At 41.3% G+C, this 25,776-nt stretch overlaps 1 protein-coding gene across 10 annotated transcripts in view; it reads left to right on the top strand.

Annotated features, from left to right (window-relative positions):
* LOC128693168 (uncharacterized) overlaps positions 1-25,776 on the top strand; it is a 587,947-nt gene that overhangs the window by 483,889 nt on the left and 78,282 nt on the right. For 9 of the 10 annotated variants that reach the window (XM_070089473.1, XM_070089477.1, XM_070089479.1 and 6 more), the window contains 4 exons: positions 13,961-14,134; positions 14,752-14,778; positions 16,420-16,525; positions 17,222-17,325. In XM_070089473.1, coding sequence (XP_069945574.1) covers positions 13,961-14,134; positions 14,752-14,778; positions 16,420-16,525; positions 17,222-17,325 — 411 coding nt within the window. The remainder of the gene's footprint in view (positions 1-13,960; positions 14,135-14,751; positions 14,779-16,419; positions 16,526-17,221; positions 17,326-25,776) is intronic. The other variant, XM_070089480.1, reaches the window with a different exon arrangement.

Here is a 25,776-nt window from a genome sequence, read left to right as displayed (position 1 = left end):
TTTTGTTGCCACCTCCCTGGATCATAATGATAGGAACTGTGTTGATTTAAACATAAGAATTAACTGGGCGTCTACACTGCTAACCTAATTGTTTGCCAACCTAATGACACTAAAGTTACGACACTGAGCTAGGCTCTATGATTATTACTGATTATGTATCATCACTGGAGGCTCTTAACTCAAATAATTACTAACATACTTATTGAAGCCAAATATAGATACTAGAAAGAATCTGGAAAAAATTAATTAATCGTCAATTTTTATGGATTTCATCACATTTTGGATTACTTCTTTATGATTGAAAAGTTAGGGGAAAAAAGTACCCTGGAGTAAAATGTAGAATATAACTTTGTAGTGTCTTTATCTAACATTAGGACCTTGATGCTGGTGAGGGGCTCTTGATCTAGGGAATTGGATCTGTGCTCCAGTTCCCTGAATTTACCCTGAATATTCTGCATATATTCCCCCCTCCAGACGCTTCAACGTTCAAGCTCTCCAACACAAGCTCAGCCAGGTCGAGCCCTCAGTCCAGTTCACACTAGAAGAAGTCGACAACACTCTTCCTTTCCTTGATAATGATCTCCGCAGAGCTGACCATGAACTTCGATTTAGTCTATCGAAAACCTACCAATCAACACGATCTTCTCCACTTCTACTCTCACCACTACACCAAAACTAAACGTGGTGTAATTATAGGCTTTTTCCTGCGTGCACTTCGTATCTGCAGCAATGAGTTCCTTGAGGAAGAATGCTCGCTAACTGAACAAGTATTTTCCAAACTTCACTATCCTCGTCACTTCATTAGAGACTGCAGATGACGGGCATATAGCATCTTTAACACACCCAGAGAAGACACTGCCGAGAGGAGATGCATAGCCCTCCCCACCAACTTCATTGCCAAACACGTTTCCAACATCTTTTCCAATACCTCATTCCAAGTATCCACCTCCACATCCACCACCATCAAGGACATTACCAGTAATAGACAGAGCAAGCTTCAATTCTCTGCAGGGGTATACATAATCCCTTGTAATGACTGCAGCAAATTATACGTGGGCGAAACATCCAGAGACCTCCAAACACGTATTTCAGAACACCGGTACGCAGGCAGATCTGACGATTTAAGGAATGCCTGTGTTCAACACCGAAATTCACACAATCATTTAATCGGCTACAGAAACGCAAGACTTATCGCCAGAGAAGACAACACTCAATACCGCAGAATCCTGGAATCATCACTTGTCTGTATATCCAACAACTTCAACCAAAACAACGGCTTTATAACATAGCTGAACTCCTTGCCAATAAACTTTTTCATCGTTATCCCACATAAGAACATAAGAATGGAGGAACACGGCAGAAGGTCTACTCATTTACTTGTCCAATCTGTTTCTAAAGCTACCCAAGGCCCTACTCGGAACATTGTCACATGTAGGTTCAGATACAACCCACCCAGCATTTTCCACCCGTCTGCATCCTATAAATACTCGCGTACCTTTCACCCAGGTAGATCTGTTCGTGACTTGATAAAGTCCACTGTGTGGGGCGAAACGTTGTCAATACAGGATCACATTATACTGCTTATGTTTGTAGATGAATGGTTCAGAGAACCGACATGTTGATAAATTAGACACATGTGCCACTCTTGGGTATCTTTATTGAGGAAACGTTTCGCCACACAGTGGCTTCATCAGTCCATACGTAGGAGAAACTTGAAGAACAGGAGGAGAATGAGGTAATCAGTCCCTCAACCTTGAGTCGATGTGTTCAGTCCATCAAGGATGAGGGACTGATTACCTCATTCTCCTCCTGTTCTTCAAGTTTCTCCTACGTATGGACTGATGAAGCCACTATGTGGCGAAACGTTTCCTCAATAAAGATACCCAAGAGTTGCACATGTGTCTTTATCAACATGTCGGTTCTCTGAACCATTCATCTACAAACCTGTCAGACACTGCAACTTCTTCGGATCTTAATACTTAGGAATTCTTCGCTTGCCTAATTCTTGGGCACGACCTACTTCCACATTGAACAAATGTGACACCACCTATGACTGCTGCACCTCTCCTACCATACGGTTTATAAGCTGCTTCTCCGCTGATATGCCGTATTCTATTCAAGATTGATGGACTGAACACATCGACTCAAGGTTGAGGGACTGATTACCTCATTCTCCTCCTGTTCTTCAAGTTTCTCCTATGTATGGACTGATGAAGCCACTGTGTGGCGAAACGTTTCCTCAATAAAGATACCCAAGAGTTGCACATGTGTCTAATTTATCATACTGCTTATGTGTTTATTTTTCCATCCCCCCCTACAGGCGCTGTGTAATCCCTACGAGTTTAGCGCTCCCCCATACTCTAACAGGAGTAATATTAGGGGAGAAATAAATAATGAAACTGAATGTTATAGGAATGCAGTTAGAAGCCTGAGTAGATGCATAACCTACTATAACATGAACGTAGATAAGTCCGTTTATGGAGCAATTTGCAATGTGTACAGACTGACTGATGTTGTAATGGCCAGGCTTAGGCTTGGTGACAAGTACTTCTGGCAGTTTGGCACACACACAGATGATCAAACTAAATACAAAGTATGTGTCCTGCCTTATGATCAGTATCTTGAACCTTGCATAATTGTCTGCTTATTGGCGAGTATAAACATACAGTATAATAACCCTATGTGATATGTCAAGATATCTTGTTAATGAAAAAAAACATACCAGACATATTAAGCAAATTTTTTAAATTTGCTTGCAACAGATAAATGAACTGTAGATGTAAATCCAGATGTACTGCTCTTAACCCCTTTAATCTCTTCTTATGAAGTAACTTCACTGCAATCTTTAAATTGGTTTAGTTTTTCATGCTTATATGTTGCCAGTTACATAGACTGTGACAAGACCTGTGATTTCACCCTCAGACACAAATAGACAGAGTAATGTGAGGAGTGTGTCATTCAAGTTTGACACCGTCTTGCAGTGGGTGAGTTGTTTTAGTCAGTCGACTTTCGCAATGAGTGGGTTTCAGACACTATCTTACAGCATATGATAGATGCACGTCATCAGAAATATTAGTTTCTACAACTCTGATTGTTTTAGATGTATAATCACAGCCAGACAGTCTTGCACAACCAGTTAAACGCAGTACCAAAATAACATCAGCAAAGTACCCATCTAATTTCTCTTAACAGAGATTTAAGTGACATTACAGCCATTACTCGCGTACACATGCAGGTTCACTGTTGTCCACGTTTGATACTGATGGCTATGAAAGTTATCTACCACATTAGTAACAGTGGATTCATATTTAGAAAGTCTTCGTTGTTTAACAAGCAGCTTGCAAAACTTGTAAGTCTTAGTATTATTGTTCATTTGTTGCATGCAACATACGTACATGTTGCACCTCGAGTCGAACCTGGACGGCTTCAACACAGCTGTAATTTCTTTCTTCACACGTATTACACAGTCATTGAAGGACTTCTCGTGTGTATTATCAACAGTCCTGCAATGTTTCACTTTGCATCACCTCTTTGGATTCTTTGAATGTGAAGGTACACAACATTTACCATAAAAGATGCAGTAATCCTTGAATTCTAGTGATGTCAAGTAGGAACGACAACTTTGCACTGAAGGCTCACTACTACATCCTGAGCTTGAATTTTTTTTCCTGATGTTGTAATTGATGAAATGTATAGAATGAGGGAGTTTTTATTACAAAACAGAACAAGCTTGGGCTCACTGGACATTTTTGTCAGGTCATTGTGATGCGAGTACCTTCCTTCACACTCTGCTGAATTGTTTACTGCATTTAATAAACCATTTATATGTTTATTCTGGAAAATTACATTTAATGAATATGATCTACAAATTGTAAATGGGGAATACTCCACCAGTCACATTATTAGTGTATTTCTGGTCATTGCCATTCTTTCTGATGTATTTGCAATGACCAGAAATGAATTTCCTGGATGCTAAAACATAGTATGTATGCATGAACCATCAAGAACTTCATATTAGAAGAGAAATTATAGCCAAACAAATATTTGTATCCATTTTCGTACCGACTGTCCTGGATTTCTGCGAATTCTGCATAATGTTCAGTGGTGCCATGGGGGCATTATTGAGATCCTGTATCAGGGACTCCTCAGGATAATAAGTCTGCAGTAGAAATATTGGACTACCAACAGTTGCAGGTTCACCCCCCCCCCCCCTCCATGGCTGTCGGACTGAAAAAGGTGCTGCAGGACGGTTATTATTTGTTCTGTAGATTCTTGAGCTCGTGGCAGAGCGGACTAGGACTTTCGTGAACTCTTCCAGCATGAGTCCCTATCAACTCCGCCCCCCCCCCCTCTCTCTCTCTCTCTCTCTCTCTCTCTCTCTCTCTGGTAATGACAGGTTTTATACATGCCAAAAGTTTCGGCTGTTTTAAACACTTGAAGCTAAAGTGATGAAACCAAACTCGGAAGCCAGCACTGGTTAACGCTCTAACCCCTCCCCCCCCCCTTCCCGCGTAAATCAGACATTTGATGACTACGCAAGATAATTTGTCTTTCACGAAACGTAACCTTAATTCATGAAGTGCAAGTGAAATCACGTTTGAAGTGCATAGGCAGACTACTGTTAAGCTTGAAGAGAGGTCCAAACAGGTCATCAAAAACACAAGGGTGACTGGAAGATCCAGACGCCAGCAAAGTGGAGCTTCTCCCTGTGAAAAGACACCAACATAACAATACTTTTCCACATGCAGGAAAGTGCCTAAAGAACGGACTTGTACCTTCATCACAGAGGAAGAAAATGCCAGTAGAAATCTTATCTCCCTAATTTAGAAGATGTATTCCTTGTATCCTTGAAGAGGCAGACTCCAGGATTTTCCTATGTACACTCCAAACATTCAGCAGTAGAGGACAAGAAGACCTACAATAAACAAACAAAACTAAACTGATGTAGTTGATTGTCCCCGAGAAATTATGGATTGCCTAATTGGGCGAGCGATCATATACAGGATGGCTTTATTGATTCCACTGTGTACTGCAAGGTACTCAGTCTCCCTGGTGGAGCCTTAATTAATTATTGGAATCCGTCTTCATGTATTAACTTTGTCACTTGGTATGAATCTTCCGTGGCCGAGTGAAAAATAAAATCTACATGATAGATGTCTCGAGCACCTACACTAACCTTAGTGTCTACACATGATGACACTGACTTGAAGCTCCTGGAGAAGTTCGTGGTGATCATGTAGGTCACGTTCAACGCAGTTATTGCTGTCAGTGATGCAAGAATGTGTATATCGATCTCAGGTACAGCTTATGTAACTCGATCCCACCATATAAAGCTGTCCTAAAGAAACACGCTGCTTATCTAGCAAGAAGTGCTGCCTGCCTAGCAGGGAGTGCTGCCTGCCTAGCAGGGAGTGCTGCCTGCCTAGCAGGGAGTGCTGCCTACCTAGCAGGTGCATCTGGGGTGAGACAAACTGACTGAACCAGATATGAGAGGTCCTGCTGACTGAGGATGAAGCAAGATGCAAGTCAGTTGATGAGTGGTACATGTTGCACTACACTATGTTGCAGCTAGTTGCCACCCACTCACAAGTGGAAGATGGTTCCAATTTTCTTCATCAAGAGCCTCTCACTGGCGTCGAGGCACCAGGTAGTGTAAGCTACTAATCATTTCTTTGGAATGAAGCTGTCCTTCACTTCTCAGAGGCCGTATTTCACCCATGGTTTTAGCGCTTCCCATAAACATAGCAGCTACTCAGAGGCCAGCTGTAAGAAAGAGATCACAAGCACATGAATTCACTGGCATTATGTCAGCCCGCCTTCTCAACCATAGACATCATAACACTTGTAAAAACAGTCAAACGGGTGGCTGTTGACGGCTTCTTGAACAGTTGAAGAAGACACTTAAATGAGCCGTGCGCAGTGGCTGCCCTATTTTCAGTTCGTCTATTACATATCTCGGTTTTTCGTTTTAATCTAATTATCTAACTTTACTTAGAAATGAGGTGCAAAGTAAAGTGTGACATAGTTATTAGGAGGATGGGGGTGATTATCTTCACAGCACTATGTATCTTCGTCATGCTGAGATGGTAATTCCTAAGTGATGGTACTTGTAGCTCTACTGCAACGAACACTCAAGCTGCCATAGTTGATGAACCTGTACTGGAATAATTGACGAAATCTGTCCCACTGAAGACTCCCAGCTCAGACTGACCTATTTCAACACTTGCCCAAGCACCCCCATCTTAGGAAAACCTAGCTAGCTAAGTTTTGCTGAATAAAACAAAAATGTCTGGGGTAGCAAATATGGTTACATAGACATTACCATGAACTTTCTACACACACACACACACACACACACACACACACACACACACACACACACACACACACACACACACACACACACACACACACACACACACACACACACACACACACACACACTCACACACTCACACACACTCACACACTCACACACACTCACACACTCACACACTCACACACACTCACACACACTCACACACACTCACACACTCACACACTCACACTCACTCACTCTCTCTCTCTCTCTCTCTCTCTCTCTCTCTCTCTCACACACACACACACATTCACATACACTCTCTCTCTGGGGTTCACCTGTTTGTAACTGGAAGGGGCAAACCTCAGCTCCTGGGCTCCCCTTTTCTCAAGAACACACATTGTCCCAGTCTCCAGGTATCTCGCACGTCCTAATCATGTCTCATGTAGTTCTCTCCTATTAAAACTTAGTATATATATATATATATATATATATATATATATATATATATATTTATATATATATAGATATATATATATATATATATTAGGGGGGCACGATATGTACAGTCTGTCATCTTGGAAACAGTGGTGTTTTTTAATTTTCAAGAACAATTAAGAGATTTTTTCTTGGTAATTACAAACTGAGCGTTGATAGTGTGGTTGATGAAGTAAGTCAGTGGAGAAATTTGTGATCACCTATATTTGTGAGTGGTTCATTCAGACGATAATGAAGACTGAATTGCAGTGATAGAAACCTCAGCTCACAGCCGAAGGTACTTGGGCTCGATGCTCAGTCATGGTAAAATATATGGCCAAGTCTCCTTACACCTATCCCTTTCATCCCCCTTGTTCACCTAGCTGTTTATAGGCACTACCTGGGTGTTAGTCGACTATTGTGGGTGGCATCGTGGAGGGTGGTAGTATATAATAGCACTTATCGTCAAATAGGGGTGGGGTTTGTGGGTTGTGCCACAGGGTGCCACTCTTCCCACAGGATGCTTGCCCAATAAGAACCCAGCCTCTCAGCATCAGTAGTGGGAATATTTTTCCCTTTCGTCTAAATTTACTATCATTGTCGATACCCGAAAAAAATTATGGATATTGATTGTGGAATGTAAAAAAATCTTCAAAATTCTTCGGCTTGCTTTTGATTGTGATTCGTATAACATGAATTAATTGGTCATGATAATAATAAGTATACTGCTAGGTGAACAGGGGCAGCAGGTGTGGGGAGACTAGCACCCAGGTATCTACTGCTAGGTATCTACTGCAGGTGTGGGGAGACTAGCACCCAGGTATCTACTGCTAGGTAAACAGGGATAGCAGGTGTGGGGAGACTAGCACCCAGGTATCTACTGCTAGGTGAACAGGGATAGTAGGAGTGGGGAGACTAGCACCCAGGTATCTACTGCTAGGTGAAGAGGGATAGCAGGTGTGGGGAGACTAGCACCCAGGTATCTACTGCTAGGTGAACAGGGATAGCAGGTGTGGGGAGACTAGCACCCAGGTATCTACTGCTAGGTGAACAGGGATAGTAGGAGTGGGGAGACTAGCACCCAGGTATCTACTGCTAGGTGAAGAGGGATAGCAGGTGTGACTGAATCTGAACGGCTTCGCTTGTGAACTAAGCAGACATGATGTGGACCCAAGAATTGTGAAACTCAGAGGAAGAACAAGGTACAAAAACTAGCGGAAGGAAGGAATAGAAAAGAAGACCCCCAACAGTTTGTAAACAACTGGAGGTACTGTGTCCCTCATGAACGAGGGAAAGTTCTTCCCTCACGTTGGAGAAAAAAAGTGAAAATCGAGATACAGGTCTTGAGGGAGAGTGAAATTGGGAGGAGAAAGTGAGAGTTAAGAGAAATAGCTTTAAAAAAGAGCGGTAACAGGGCAGTGTGTCGTAGTGGAGCGTGTGAATTGTTCTTAATGGCAGTAAACCCGTGTGGGTCACTGAGCGGTGGTGTTGAAAGCTGGATCCACCGTGTTGCGCACACACACACTACAATTCTCTCATACTAAACTATCTAAACTGTTGATACAGATTATAGGTAATCTTTTTTAGATAATTCTATATCTTGGTTATAGTTTACTGATTATATGTATAATACTCGTAGATAATGGTTATAAATATTGACAATCTGATTTATTATGCATCCTTATAGATTGATTATAAATGATTAGAGATTATAACAGAAAGTGTGTTTTTACTTCTAATATATATAGGCAATGATGGGTAATTATAATTGTATATAATTTTTAACTGTGTTGAATAAATATTAGTTATTTAAAGTTAAAATATACGAATTATATTTTTTCGAGGAATGTAATAGAAATTTCTGTAAAAGTCGTTAGTAAAATATCACTAAATTATTATTTTTTTCTTTAAATTTGAAGTGCATTCAGCAGTTATACTTTTTTAGTATATATATATATATATATATATATATATATATATATATATATATATATATATATATATATATATATATATATATAATTATATATTATATATAATTATATATTATATATAATTATATATTATATATAATTATATATTATATATAATTATATATTATATATAATTATATATTATATATAATTATATATTATATATAATTATATATTATATATAATATATATATTATATATAATATATATATTATATATAATATATATATTATATATAATATATATATTATATATAATATATATATTATATATAATATATATATTATATATAATATATATATTATATATAATATATAATTATATTATATATAAATATATTATATAATATATATTTATATTATATAATTACATGTAAAACTGCTTGGTGCCGAATAGGTAAAACTTGCGATTTTGGCTTAAATAGCAATGCACTAATCGCCGAATAGGGCAACCGAAAATTTGTGTATGCAATAATTTCGTAAAAATCATTCTGAACATAACGAAAAAATATATTTGATTGTGTTTGTTTATTATTAAATTATTGTAAACTTGTCTAAAATATATTTAGTTGGATTACGCTTGTTATATTAAATTGGATTAGGCTTGCTATAATAAGGTTAGGCAAGTTTTCTAAGGTTCTTTTGGTACAAAATTATTAATTTTTACATTAACATAAATGAAAAATATATCTTTAAATGTATAAGAGAAAATTTTAGAAGGAAGAACCAGTTGTGAGTGTGGGGGAAGTTCGTGAAGCAGTGGGTAGAATGAGAGGGGGAAAGACAGCTGTGGTTGATGGGATGAAGATAGAAATGTTAATGCAGTTGGGGATATAGTTTTGGAGTGGTTGGTGCAATTATTTAATAAATGTATGGAAGAGGGTAAGGTACCTAGGGATTGGCAGAGAGCATGCATAGTTGCTTTGTATAAAGGCAAAGGGGATAAAAGAGAGTGCAAAAATTATAGGGGGATAAGTCTGTTGAGTATACCTGGTAAAGTGTATGGTAGAGTTATAATTGAAAGAATTAAGAGTAAGACTGAGAATAGGATAACAGATGAACAAGGAGGCTTTAGGAAAGGTAGGGGGTGTGATGACCAGGTGTTTACAGTGAAACATATAAGTGAACAGTATTTAGATAAGGCTAAAGAGGTCTTTGTGGCATTTATGGATTTGGAAAAGGCGTATGACAGGGTGGATAGGGGGGCAATGTGGCAGATGTTACAAGTGTATGGTGTAGGAGGTAGGTTACTGAAAGCAGTGAAGAGTTTTTACGAGGATAGTGAGGCTCAAGTTAGAGTATGTAGGAAAGAGGGAAATTATTTCCCAGTAAAAGTAGTCCTTAGACAAGGATGTGTGATGTCACCGTGGTTGTTTAATATATTTATAGATGGGGTTGTAAGAGAAGTAAATGCGAGGGTCTTGGCAAGAGGCGTGGAGTTAAAAGATAAAGAATCACACATAACCTGGAGTTTACCTGGAGAGAGTTTCGGGGGTCAATGCCCCCGCGGCCCGGTCTGTGACCAGGCCTCCTGGTGGATCAGCGCCTGATCAACCAGGCTGTTGCTGCTGGCTGCACGCAAACCAACGTACGAGCCACAGCCCGGCTGATCAGGAACTGACTTTAGGTGCTTGTCCAGTGCCAGCTTGAAGACTGCCAGGGGTCTGTTGGTAATCCCCCTTATGTGTGCTGGGAGGCAGTTGAATAGTCTCGGGCCCCTGACACTTATTGTATGGTCTCTTAACGTGCTAGTGACACCCCTGCTTTTCATTGGGGGGATGGTGCATCGTCTGCCAAATCTTTTGCTTTCGTAGTGAGTGATTTTCGTGTGCAAGTTCGGTACTAGTCCCTCTAGGATTTTCCAGGTGTATATAATCATGTATTTCTCCCTCCTGCGTTCCAGGGAATACAGGTTTAGAAACCTCAAGCGCTCCCAGTAATTGAGGTGTTTTATCTCCGTTATGCGCGCCGTGAAAGTTCTCTGTACATTTTCTAGGTCGGCAATTTCACCTGCCTTGAAAGGTGCTGTTAGAGTGCAGCAATATTCCAGCCTAGATAGAACAAGTGACCTGAAGAGTGTCATCATGGGCTTGGCCTCCCTAGTTTTGAAGGTTCTCATTATCCATCCTGTCATTTTTCTAGCAGATGCGATTGATACAATGTTATGGTCCTTGAAGGTGAGATCCTCCGACATAATCACTCCCAGGTCTTTGACGTTGGTGTTTCGCTCTATTTTGTGGCCAGAATTTGTTTTGTACTCTGATGAAGATTTAATTTCCTCATGTTTACCATATCTGAGTAATTGAAATTTCTCATCGTTGAACTTCATATTGTTTTCTGCAGCCCACTGAAAGATTTGGTTGATGTCCGCCTGGAGCCTTGCAGTGTCTGCAATGGAAGACACTGTCATGCAGATTCGGGTGTCATCTGCAAAGGAAGACACGGTGCTGTGGCTGACATCCTTGTCTATGTCGGATATGAGGATGAGGAACAAGATGGGAGCTAGTACTGTGCCTTGTGGAACAGAGCTTTTCACCGTAGCTGCCTCGGACTTTACTCTGTTGACGACTACTCTCTGTGTTCTGTTAGTGAGGAAATTATAGATCCATCGACCGACTTTTCCTGTTATTCCTTTAGCGCGCATTTTGTGCGCTATTACGCCATGGTCACACTTGTCGAAGGCTTTTGCAAAGTCTGTATATATTACATCTGCATTCTTTTTGTCTTCTAGTGCATTTAGGACCTTGTCGTAGTGATCCAGTAGTTGAGACAGACAGGAGCGACCTGTTCTAAACCCATGTTGCCCTGGGTTGTGTAACTGATGGGTTTCTAGATGGGTGGTGATCTTTCTTCTTAGGACCCTTTCAAAGATTTTTATGATATGGGATGTTAGTGCTATTGGTCTGTAGTTCTTTGCTGTTGCTTTACTGCCCCCTTTGTGGAGTGGGGCTATGTCTGTTGTTTTTAGTAACTGAGGGACGACCCCCGTGTCCATGCTCCCTCTCCATAGGATGGAAAAGGCTCGTGATAGGGGCTTCTTGCAGTTCTTGATGAACACAGAGTTCCATGAGTCTGGCCCTGGGGCAGAGTGCATGGGCATGTCATTTATCGCCTGTTCGAAGTCATTTGGCGTCAGGATAACATCGGATAGGCTTGTGTTAATCAAATTTTGTGGCTCTCTCATAAAAAATTCATTTTGATCTTCGACTCTCAGTCTGGTTAGCGGCTTGCTAAAAACTGAGTCATATTGGGACTTGAGTAGCTCACTCATTTCCTTGCTGTCATCTGTGTAGGACCCATCTTGTTTAAGTAGGGGCCCAATACTGGGCGTTGTTCTCGATTTTGATTTGGCATAGGAGAAGAAATACTTTGGGTTTCTTTCGATTTCATTTATAGCTTTTAGTTCTTCCCGCGATTCCTGACTCCTAAAGGATTCTTTTAGCTTAAGTTCGATGCTTGCTATTTCTCTGACCAGTGTCTCCCTGCGCATTTCAGATATATTGACCTCTTTTAGCTGCTCTGTTATTCTTTTCCGTCGCCTGTAAAGGGAGCGCCTGTCTCTCTCTATTTTACATCTACTCCTCCTTTTTCTTAGAGGAATAAGCCTTGTGCATACATCGAGTGCCACCGAGTTAATCTGTTCTAGGCATAAGTTTGGGTCTGTGTTGCTTAGTATATCTTCCCAGCTTATATCGGTTAGGACTTGGTTTACTTGGTCCCACTTTATGTTTTTGTTATTGAAGTTGAATTTGGTGAATGCTCCCTCGTGACTAGTCTCATTTTGTCGGTCTGGGGCTCCTCGCATACATGTCTGAACCTCAATTATGTTGTGATCTGAGTATATTGTTTTTGATATGGTGACATTTCTTATCAGATCATCATTGTTAGTGGGAGTTGTCACAGTTGCTCTTTGCTGATGACACTGTGCTCTTGGGAGATTCTGAAGAGAAGTTGCAGAGGTTGGTGGATGAATTTGGTAGGGTATGCAAAAGAAGAAAATTAAAAGTGAATATAGGAAAGAGTAAGGTGATGAGGATAACAAAAAAGATTAGGTGACAAAAGATTGGATATCACATTGGCGGAAGAGAGTATGGAGGAGGTGAATGTATTCAGATATTTGGGGGGTGGACGTGTCAGCAGATGGGTCTATGAAGGATGAGATGAATCATAGAATTGATGAGGGGAAAAGGGTGAGTGGTGCACTTAGGAGTCTGTGGAGACAAAGAACTTTGTCCGTGGAAGCAAAGAGGGAAATGTATGAGAGTATAGTTTTACCAACGCTCTTATATGGGTGTGAAGCATGGGTGGTGATGATAGATATATATATATATATATATATATATATATATATATATATATATATATATATATATATATATATATATATATATATATATATATATATATATATATATATATATGACATGATCAGTCCAACAGTCAGTATTCCACTGAAGAAGCCTGCTGTGGGCGAACCCATATCACAAATGGTACACAAGAATTTCTCTTTTGTTTCCTGTACAGTACTGTCATAATTGGATTTTTTTTATCTTCCTCTCTCCCTTTCGCACATTTCGCCCATACATAGCCACCCATTCGCAGATGTGCTTGTTCCTGTGTAGCTTGTGACGTGTCGCTAACTGTGAAACATGTTTTAACAGGTTTCTCTTGGTTTAGGTTATTTCACCTTCATGATATTTTTATCATTACCGATGTGCCTGTAGGGACTCTGGGAACTTTTAGGAGAGCCTGTTGACATTAATAATTAATGAGGTTTTAATTGATGGTGGTGGTTTTAATTTGATATGATAAGTGTTTATCTTGGGTGCTTTATTGCTTTTTTATTTTATATTATTTTGCATGTATGTATATATTTTTATAGCTGTGAGCCCTAAGTGATCTACACAGACTTTTGTTACTACATCTCTTTATCTCTCCCACTCTCCCTCCCTCCCTACCTTTTTCTCCCTCCTTCCCTCCCTCCATGCCTCTTTCCCTCCCTACCTCTTTTCCCCTTCCTACCTTTTTTTCTCCTTCCTACCTCTTTCCCTCTTTACTTTTCCCCCCTCCCTCCCCCTTCTACTTCTTAAACTGAATGTCCAAAATGAATTTAAGACCTCACATAAATTATATTAAGAGAAGATAACATACCTAGCATGGGCCAGTAGGCCTGCTGCAGTGTTCCCTCATTTTCAAGTTGTCATCTTCCACAGGGACTACGCACTGAAGCAGCCTTCACCGATCCGTCGCCAGAAGATCCTGTCCTTCCTGGACCTGCTGCTAGCTATGACCTTACACAGGACTCTGGCCCGCACTGCTACCACCAACACCAGTCTCACACACCCTACACTCGCACATGCTGCCTCTAAGACCAGCCTGGCACTCAAGTACGTCTTGCCAATAATATGCTTTCCATACTAGTGGCTTTCTTTTGTTGCCTGTCAGTGTTTTCTTACATTATTTGTACCACATAAAAAATTAAAATTTGTATTTGTATCTCTCAGGATAGCATAAACTAACCACATTGATTCAACGAGGGATTTATTATAAGTACTATACTGTATATTTCAGCCTTATACTGAGGCCATATTAAGCAAAGTAAGGTACTCTGTACATATTATGTATTGTTCCATTGTCTGCACACGAGTTTATGCTCTGCTCTTGTGCGTGTTCAAGTCTCTCATAATACTTGAATAGAAATGATTTTCAGCTTGTCCTATATTTTGTAGTGTTATTATTTATTCCAATTATTTTCACAATCAGCATGTCTCTCGTGACAACTAATGCTTAATTTGGTGAAAGGAATTTTTTTTTTCTTAGTCATCTTGAGAATTGTGTAGTTTAGTTTTGCTTTTTGACTTGTAGATTTGTTGAACAATTTATATAGCAGGTACTTTTAAGATTTTTTAATCAGTGACTTGTTTGCGGTCCTTAGGTTATAATTGTTTTTTTTTTAACTGGCAATCCATTCATATTAACTTTTTTTTTCCTTTTTCTTCCCCAGAATTATTAGCTCCTGTTGCTTCTACAAGTAAGATTGCTTTTCGCCTTCTCTTCTTTATCGTCTGTCTTAGTCAAATAATAAATAACTGATAGACTTTTTATTTTTTTATTATTTTTTTTATTATCACACTGGCTGATTCCCACCAAGGCAGGGTGGCCCGAAAAAGAAAAACTTTCACCATCATTCACTCCATCACTGTCTTGCCAGAAGGGTGCTTTACACTACAGTTTTTAAACTGCAACATTAACACCCCTCCTTCAGAGTGCAGGCACTGTACTTCCCATCTCCAGGACTCAAGTCCGGCCTGCCGGTTTCCCTGAATCCCTTCATAAATGTTACTTTGCTCACACTCCAACAGCACGTCAAGTATTAAAAACCATTTGTCTCCATTCACTCCTATCAAACACGCTCACGCATGCCTGCTGGAAGTCCAAGCCCCTCGCACACAAAACCTCCTTTACCCCCTCCCTCCAACCTTTCCTAGGCCGACCCCTACCCCGCCTTCCTTCCACTACAGACTGATACACTTTTCTTGATTAAAATGAAAGTTATTGGGCAAATAACAGAAGCTTTATAATGATGACGTACATTATGGACATCAGAACCTCTAGTGATAATAGTGCATACCTCAGTGTAAATAAAGTAAAGGTCATCATCCTGTCATATATGTATCACCAAGCTACTGAGTGGCTCATAGCTCCATCCTGGGTTTAACCATAGGACGAGGGGGTTGTTGGAGGTGGTGAATGTTTCCTTACACTTGTTGCTTCTCATGTAGCAGTTGTAGGCACCTAGGTGTTAGCAGACTGTTGTGGGTCACATCCTGGGGAAGAGAACCAAAGGACCCATTGCAAATAAGCCATGCCCTTGGGGTTAGTAATCCTCCAGGCTTAATAAAATAACTTGCCTGCTTTTCCCTGGCTTGTGAGGATGTGCAAGAGCACTAGTTAAAATACCATAAGATTGGTATAGTCAGCTCTGGGTAATTTAATATTAATTAAAATATGTAAAATCCATATTGGGGATGTATCTCTTAAATATTAAGAATATTACTTCTCTATTGACTCTGTCCAGAGTTTTGGGACACTTTACACACCAACATTGTCACTTGCAGGTTACTGACGTCGCTTCCAGGGTACTAACGTCACTCCCAGACTCACGAAATTGTAATAACACGATTGCAAATAAATCATGGAATGGGTGGGGCTTGAACCCATGACAAGCGAGTCCTAAAATTCACAGGGCAGTGCATTAACCACTCGGCCAGCCAACTCGGGCCAAGTGGTTAATCCACCTGTTCCATGATTTGTCACTTCCAGGGTCCTAACATTGCTGTTTTTGGGATACAAATGTCTTCACTTTTCGGATACTAATGATATAACATACAGGATACTAAAGTTGCCATTTCTAGGTACTAATGTTGTAATATCCAGGGTACTAATGATATAACTTCTAAAATACTGTACTAATGTCACTTCTAGGATACTAACATAACTTCCAGAATACTAATGTTGTTACTTCCGGAGTACTAATGTTATCATTTCCAGTACACTAAAGTTGTCACTCCAAGAGGGGGCTGGAAGCAAACATAATGTAGTGACATAATGTGATGTGTAGAAGTACATTCTAGTGTGTTGTCCACATGCAAATATATTATGCTTGTTTCAGACGTCAGGGAAGTCTAGCAAGTGTGTGGGGTGCATGTATCACCGAGGGGGACACCACTTCTCCCCGTTCACAGCCTTACACAGGAGTCTCCTCCAACCTACACAAGGTCATACTCCTATATATTATATAAGTACTCTCCTGATTTGTGATGAAATATCAAAGATGATAAATTGTGGAACCCCACATGGAGGCAGAAACAGTGTAATGAGAGATTGTATATGTACGTATATTTATCTTCGATTTTCTGCTAACGATGATCTATCTTGACTCGCAAAATCGTAATGACACGATTGCAAACAAACCATACCATGGGTGGGGATGGAACCCGCAGTCAGTCATAAAACTCCAGACCAATGCGTTAGCCACTGGGCCAGCTGGCGTTTTATCACTCTTGACCGCAGGTTCTATCCCTGCCCGTGGTATGGTTAAGATCTATCTTTGTGTTCGTCTCCGTGTGAGTTTCCTCAGTTCACTGACTTGTATTTGCGTGAGTCATGTATCTGATTCCTCCTGGATGACTATAACTGGCATTACAGGTTTTTGGCATTGTGTATTAAAATTTGAATTTAATAGTACTATTGTACATCTTGGACCCATTCTTTGGTATGTCTGAAAATATACACTAATGTTAACATTGGTAATAGTTTGGACATGTATTAACAAAATTTTAAGATTTGTCTGCTCGCCTTCAGCTATGATTATTAATTAAATACTGCTTATTACCATTTATTTGTTGTATAATATTTTGACAAATGTACACAAGGGTCATCAGGATTCTCAATAAAGAGCTTCACTCTTTCAGACTGTTTCGTGTCATCTTCTGGAACAGATGTATGTTTCCACCTCCCTGCCTCTCCTCACACCAGCTGACCTCAAGAGACCTGAGGAGGCAAGCATCGCTTACACGTGAGTTATTCTGCTGTACCAGGTATACCTGGAATCTACCTGGAAGTTGTTTTTGGGGGCCAGCATCCCTGTAGCACAGACCATGATGAAGCCTCACAATGGATTAGGGCCTGATTAACCAGGCTGTTGCTGCTGGCCACATGCAATCCAGAATATGAACCACAGCCTGGCTGGTCAGGTACTGATTAGGTATCTCTCCAGCTCCCTTTTGAAGACAGCCAGGGGTTCCATCTGTTCCAGTGAAATATTTCCATATTATAAATTAACCTAAACTGTACCACTGTTTGTAATTACAGTATGTAAGTTTTATAAGCTAAATTTAAAACTGCAATTAATGTACTCGCTAACTCATCAACATTCAAATAATAACCTGTTATTGCTTTCCTAATCTTAAGTTAATATTAAGTTTGCTCAAAATGCTCCGAATACAAAGGGACTTTTGGCATGTACACCCAACTATTATATTCTTTTGTACAACTATGTATTGTCAAAATTATTAATATTATTATTATTATTATTATTATTTATTATTATTATTATTATTATTATTATTATTATTATTATTATTATTATTATTATAATACCCCCAAGTATGCTGGGAGGTATATATCTTAAACTTTGGCTCGTGGCCTGGTAGGCAAAGCTCTCCACTTCATACGGTGAGGGTCCAGATTCGATTCCCGGCAAGGGTGGAAACATTGGGCGTGTTTCCTTACACCGGTTGTCCCTGTTCACCCATCAGTAAAATGAATACCTGGTGTTAGTCAACTGGTGTGGGTTGCATCCTGGGACAAAATTGACCCAATTTGCCTGAAATGCTGTACATAACAAGGGACTTTCTATATAGTAGTACAAATAATCCTAACAGTAATTACCATTACTACACTGCTAGTCGGGTTAATACCCTTCTCAGTGCCAGCAAGAATATTACAGTCTTCAACTATGTTAGATCATTGAGTAAACACTATGATGCCCTCCTTGCATTACTGAAGTCTCTATGTGCTACTGTAACTTTAATATTCTTACTGAAACCTGGCTTAGACAAGATTTGACAGATATATTTACCATACCTGGTTACACAGCCATACATAACTGCAGACCAGACCAACCAGGAGGAGGCACTGCCATCTATTACTCTGATGAACTAGAATGTATTAAATCTACTAACATACGGGATGAAAAGGACGAATATATAATAGCTAAATTCACGTCAAAAACCCTTATGAAACCTATAACGGTTGGCACAGTCTACAGATTACTACGCATAAGTACTTAAACTTTTAGCAGTAATCTTAGAAACACGATAACTGAGTCAGTTGAATAAACACCATTTGATACTTGCAGGAGATTTCAACATAAACCTCATCCAAGCAACTGACCCTCCAGTAGCTGATTTCACAAACACTATGAACAACAGCTTGTTGCTACCCTCTATAACTAAGCCAACAAGAATCTCTGAGACAAGTGCCTCATTACTTGACCATATCTGGACCAACACGATATCTCCACTACAAGCAGGTATTATCACAGACAACACCACAGACCACTACCCTACCTTTCTCATGACCAACTTACGTAAATTGCCTCAAGAAACAAGAAAGATCTCATTTCGCCTGCATGATGAGACATCGGTAAACAACCTAATACTAGCACTAGGTGCCATTGATTGGCAGAGGGAGCTAGCTGACAGCAATAATATTGACAAAGATGTCAAATTTTTTTTACATAAAACCCTAGACCTCTGTAACAAGCATTGTCCAATCAAAATGAAACAAATCACAGAAAAGAGACTAAACAGTCAATGGCTAACAAAAAGTATCCTCAAATTTATTAATAAAAAACACCAACTTGAAAAACAGTTCAGATTAGGCCTAATTACTAAAGAATTAACTAACGATACACATCAATATTCACAAAACTAATATGAAAATCAAAGCAAATGTATTATGAAAATAGATTTTTTGAAATAAAAGGTGATGTGAAAAGTACCTGGCAAATCCTCTCCAAAATTTTGGGCTCTAGGAAACCATCTGGAAATAGAGAGAGAAACTAATTTAATATCTTCTTTTCTATTGTAGGATCAAAGCTAGCAAGTCAAATTCCCAGCCCAAATACCCAGCCGAACGAGTACCTCACTGGCAACTACCCAAATACTCTTTTTCTCTCTCCAACTAATTCCACTGAAGTCTCACTTGTCATTAAACCATTAAAAACAAAGGTGATCTAGATAACTTGCCACCATTCCTATATAAAAAACCTGCATATGAGCTGCCACCCATCATTGCAACAATGTTTAACAAATCTGTAGCATCCTCAACCTTCCCATCTATACTCAAGACAGCAAGGGTTACCCCAATCCTCAAAGGAGGTGATCCAACTGACTTGAACAACTATAGACCCATATCAAACTTGCCCTTACTTTCCAAGATATTCGAAAAAAAATACACAAGTGACTTTACTCCTACTTTACATCCAGCAACATACTTAACCCCTGCCAGTTTGGGTTTAGACCAAAAAAAAAAGTACGAATGACACTATTATGCACAGCTCATGATAAAAATGAATATCCTCTGGGGCTCTTCATCGACCTATGAAAAGCATTTAATACAGTCGACCACAATCTCTTGCACCTAAAACTGAATCATTACGGCATCAGAGGACATTCTCTTGACTACCTAAAATCCTATCTTAATGACAGACACCAGTATGTATATGTAAATGGAGTCCGCTGTCCAACCTGTAGTTTTTGGAGTACCCCAGGGTAGTGTCCTGGGCCTCCCACTCTTTCTCATCTACATCAGTGATCTCCCCAATGCATCCTAACTCCTTAAACCAGTTCTATTCGCAGACGACACTACTTATGCCTACTCCCATTCAGACCCACTGTAAACAATGAGCTGCTAAAGATATATACTTGGATGATGACCAACAAACTCGCTCTCAACATAAATAAAACATACATCATGCTGTTTGGCAACAGAGCCTTAAATATCCAGCTTAATATATTGATACATGGTTCCCCTATATCAAGACACATGGAGGGCAAATTTCTAGGTCTTCTCCTTGACTGTAATCTTAAATTTCAGTCCCACCAGAGGCGTCGTAAGGGGGGGGGTGGGGGGCCTCCCCGGGTGACACCATATAGGGGGTGACACCATAGAGCCTCTAAAGAAGGTGACGCTAATGTACAAAACAGTGCTGCACCAACATAAGAGAAGAATCCTTCGTTTCTATATAGCCTATTATATATTTAAGTACAGATAAGCCTATATAGGGAAAATCATCGATTTTGATGATGTGATAGAGGATTTTGCATACTTGAAGGCAAGAAAATGTAAGATCAGATTCACCGAGATGTTACCTGTACTCAGGGTCAAATCGGAACAAGTGTTTCTCTGATATTGCAATGTTTTTCTTTATTTTTCAAGTTTTTTTTTGTTTTTGCATTGTTGAAGCTGAATAAATGTAGGATCTGTTGCCTGTACTCAAAGTGGTATTTGAGTTTGTTTCCTCAATATTCTCCTGTTTGGTTTATGGCCCTTAAATGCTCTCATTGCTAAACATTAGTCACTCACTGGTCATGCAGTAGTGACATAACTGGAGTTTACCCCCCCATCCCCCCATCCTTGAATTTCATGGGGGTGACACCAAAGATGCTGCCCCGGGTGACACCAGAGATTCCGCCCCGGGTGACACCAACTCTAGTGACGCCTCTGAGTCCCACACCCATCACATAGCCAAGAGAATTCCCAAATCAATAGGAATCCTTTCCAAGATACTATACTGTGTACCACAAATGACACTCCTTACCCTATACCCCACTCTAATATATCCTTACCTCAAATATGGTATTTGTGCCTGGGGCTCAACCACAGCCAACCACCTTAGGCCCTTAATAATCTAACAAAAAGCTGCTGTGCGGGTGATAACCAGCACCTGTGCTAGATAGCACACCCCACCACTTTTCAAAAGATTAAACTTGCTAAATATACAAGACGTACACTCTTATTATTGTGCCTACTACATATACAGATCATTAAACTCCACTGTAAATCCTCCACTAAAGCTACTCCTTGACAGTTACAACAGAATGCACAGCCACAATACAAGGCATAAGGCACTTTTCAACATCCCTTGAGTCAGTCTCTCACTATGCAAGAATGCTATGCACATGAACCTCTTCAAGGGGGGCTCCTTGGCGTGGTGAAGAGGCTTTTGGTCTGAGGAATTAGACCTGTTGGTCTCCTTCCTCAGACCGAACCTAATTACCCCCCAATCCCCCGTTCCCTATCCCATCCTCCCCATCCTCCCCTTTTTCCTTTCCTCCTCCTCCTCCCCACCCCTCCCTTTTGCCCTTCCTTTTTGGCCTTTGGGATTTTTTTTTTTTTTTGTTTTTTTTTTCCCCACAGGCACGCTAGTTCCTAAGTAGGGGAAAGGGTACCGGGGTCCATCCCATTCCATTAAGGTTGTTGGCGGTGGCGTAATTTGTCATGGAATCTGGATTGCCTGGGGATGTCCCAATCCCTCTCTGGTATCCTGGAGGGTGGCTTTGAGTGTCTCTCGGGCGACGGGTGTATCTCTGGAAGCCACCTTTCGGATTCCGGGGGTGGTGGCCGAAGGAGGTATGCTTTGTGGCGGATTTCCGGCCGCCCTCTCTTTTGTCCACCGAGGTAGCTCGGCAGATGTGAGGTTGCTATCCCGGATTGCCAGTTTACTGGCATGATGGGTAGGGTATGGCACGGGTTCCATGCTGCATCTGCACTACTTGCGGTGCTGAGGTCCTCTTGGGCGTGGAGGGAGATTTCTGGCCCTTTCATTCCTCCTAGGAACTATCCCTCCCTGGTCCCCCCTTTTTTTATTCTTTTTTTTATTTTTATTTTCTTTTCTTTCTTTTTTTCTTAAAAACAAAAAGAAAGAAGTAACCTAACCATGGCAGCCCTAGTCCATGAACTTGCTACCCCCGGGCCCCTTCTTGATACCGCACCCCGTTCTGACCCCGCCTCGTCTTTAGACCACTTTTCGGACACTCCTCATGCCTCTGTACCTCTTGCCGGTGCTGTTTCCTCACCCGCTTCAGGTACTGAGGCCTCGACTGACTCCTTCGATTTATCTGACCTTCGCTCTCCTCTGACTATGCTTCTGGCCTCTCTCTCTACGGTGCGGCAATTTTCGAATCGCCGGCCTGTTCCACGTCGGACCAACTCTGGTCCCACGCCTAAACGCCAACGACAATTACCTGCTGATGATACTTCTCCACCTTCTCGTTCTTCTCAGAAAAGATCGACACGTCCTTCACTACCTTTCCACACTCGGTTTCAGACTGCACAATGGACTAAATTCTTCACTTTACGACCGACTTCCTCTACTGCCTATCTTTCTGACCACAGTATTGGCAAGGCACTCCTACGCCATGTTGGTAAAGATATTTCTTTTCATGCTCTTAAGAGCGGTACGCACATCATCACCGTACAGAATGCTACCCAGGCTCATGAGCTTTCTCGTCTTTCCCATATCGATACTGTTCCTGTCACTATTGAAAAACATCATTCCCTCAATTCTTGTAGTGGTACTGTCATTCTGCCCCATACCATAGTTCAACAAAATTTCCAGACATGTGGCAATGACATTCTTGAACAGCTGGAACTCCAAGATTTCCCAATCCTCAAGGTAGACACTTAGGTTCTTCCTGCCCACGGGCAGAGACGATACCCTAACAATGTGGCTCGTTTAACATTAGACAGCTGTGAGCTCCCATCCTCAGTTTATGTAGCAGGACATCGGTTACAAGTTCGAAAGGTGATCCCTACACCGCAACAGTGTAGAAATTGCTGGCGATTTGGCCATCCAGCGAAATATTGCAGATCTATCGCCGAATGCCCGGTCTGTGGTGCCGATAACCATTCTAATATGTCTTGCAATCGACCTCCCTCTTGCCTTAATTGTCATGAGGCTCACCCTTTGTACTCTCGCCGTTGTCAAGTCTACTTAAACGAGCGGGAAATCTGTTACCTCAAAGAGGCAGAAGGTCTCCCTTATGCCATGTAAGTTTCTCATCTCCGCCTCCAAGGGAGACTACCTCGTGTTTCTTATTCCCGTGTTTCAAAACGTCCCCCCACTTCTGGGATCCCATCTTCTGCAACCACCTCTGTGGTTACCTCTCCCATAGTCACTCCTGTATCTAATTCTTTTGCTGTCCTAGGCTCAGACGTCCCTACTTCAACGCCTCGGTCTGATCTCGCTTCTTCGTGTTCTCCCTCAAAAGCCTCAGTAGCGACGAGATCTCGTATGACACCTCTTCCTAATCGTCCCTCTACTTCTCAAAAGTCAAAAAGGTCCGTTAACACCTCCTACCCATCTTCCACCTCCTCATTTTACCTTCCGTGACTCTGTACCTGGGTCTTTCCCTCTCACTGGCTCTGTTACAAGTGTAGAGGTTCACCCTCCTCCTCATACTGTACCTTCCTCCCCTGTTCCCTCCCAAGTTTCTTCCTCTTCTGCCACCTCCCAGGTTTCTGCCTCTTCTGTCCCCTTCCATGCTTCTCCAGTTCCCTCCACCCTTTTGCCCCCCCCCCTACCTTGGTACAGTCCATTACAGTTCCAATCTTTACTCATCCTCCCCCTACCATTTCCAATATTGTCTCCCATACGACGTCTCTGAATTCCGAAACACTTGAAGCAATCTCTGAATATATTGCAGAGACCCAACCATCAATGGACACTGATCCACCCTCTGTTCCTTCTCTCTCCTCTGCTCCATCTGCGCAACTCCTTTCTTCACAGCGCACCATTCCTTCGCTGCTTGAACGTTTTCCACTGCCTCCGCATGTGGACTTTTCTAACCCCTCTAGTCCGTAGGAACCCTTACCTGCAGATTTCAGGTATCTTTATCATTGCCAATCATGGCCTATTTACAGTGGAATATACGTGGCCTCGGGTAATCGGGGTGAGCTTCAGATGTTACTCTCCCAGTTTTCCCCTGTTGGTGTTTGCTTACAGGAACCAAAATTACACTCTGCTGTTATCTCTCCCATCTCAGGCTATAATTTATTGCATTCTTCAGATCCTTTTCCTGATGGGACCTTTAATGAAAGTGCCCTTCTTTTACGCACTGATATTCCGTACCATCAGCTATTTGTTCGTACTTCGCTGCATTACACAGCAGCCCGTATCCACTTGCATAGGTGGTATACGCTCTGTTCTTTATATCTCTCTCCTTCTCGGGCATTATCTATTCCGGATAATGCCTTTCTTGTTTCCTCATTACCACCACCGATTCTGTTACTTGGCGATTTTAATGCCCACCATTTCCTCTGGGGGGGTCTCACTGTGATTCCCATGGCATTCAGTTAGAGGCTTTTCTTGCCACCCACCCCCTCCATGTTTTAAATACAGGTACTCTCACCCATTTTGATCCTTGGACTCACTCTCTCGCATTGATCTCTCAGTCTGCTCTTCCTCCGCCGCATTAGATTTCACTTGGTCTGTTCTCCCGGACTTACATGACAGCAATCATTTCCCAATCATTCATTCTTCCCCTTCATATTCACCACCTCTTTGCATCCCACGCTGGTAATTTGATCAGGCAAATTGGAACCTTGACTCACACCTAACTGTTTTTAGAGAGGTTCCTTCTTCGTCCTCCATCGATGAGCTTTTACACCTCTTCTCGTCCTCCGTTTTAACCGCAGCTTCTAATTGTATACCCCAAACTTCGGGCAGGCATTCTCAGAAATGCGTGCCTTGGTGGTCTTCTGCTTGTGCTCGTGCAGTATGTTTGAAACGCGCTGCATGGGGCAGGTACCGGTACAATAGAACCACAGAGAGACTTCTTGATTTTAAGCAGAAGCATGCGATCGCTCGCCGTGTCATCCGTGACGCTAAACGCACTTGCTGGCAAGATTGTCTCCACCATCACCTCTGCTTCCTCTATGAGTGCAGTCTGGAAAAAAGTACGAAAACTGAGTGGTAAATATTCTCCTGACCCGACTCCTGTTCTGCGGGTTGCCGGTGTTGATATAGCAAACCCACTAGATGTTGCCAATGAAATTGGCAATCATCTGGTCCGTATTTCTCAGGTACTCCATCTATGCCCCTCATTTCTTTCCTCAAAGTCTGCCAGAGAGTTAGCACCCTTGGACTTTTCTTCTCTCAGAGAAGAACAGTATAATGTGCCTTTTACACTTCAAGAACTGGAGGCAACACACTCAGCTTGCCGATCATCGGCAGCTGGGCCCGACAACATTCATGTTCGTATGCTACAACATTTACATCAGTCAGCCTTTGCAGTCCTATTACGCCTTTACAATCTTATTTGGTCACAAGGAGTTCTTCCACAGCTGTGGAAATCCGCCATTGTTTTCCTTTTCCGCAAACCATGCACTACGGGACATGAAGCCTCCCACTATCGTCCCATTGCTCTTACCAGTGCAGTTTGCAAAGTGATGGAACGCC

This window comes from Cherax quadricarinatus, chromosome 28, assembly GCF_038502225.1.
Source record: "Cherax quadricarinatus isolate ZL_2023a chromosome 28, ASM3850222v1, whole genome shotgun sequence".
Taxonomy (NCBI): domain Eukaryota; kingdom Metazoa; phylum Arthropoda; class Malacostraca; order Decapoda; family Parastacidae; genus Cherax; species Cherax quadricarinatus.
The sequence above is the reverse complement of the archived record's forward strand: the minus strand, read 5'-3'. Positions and strand labels throughout refer to the sequence as shown.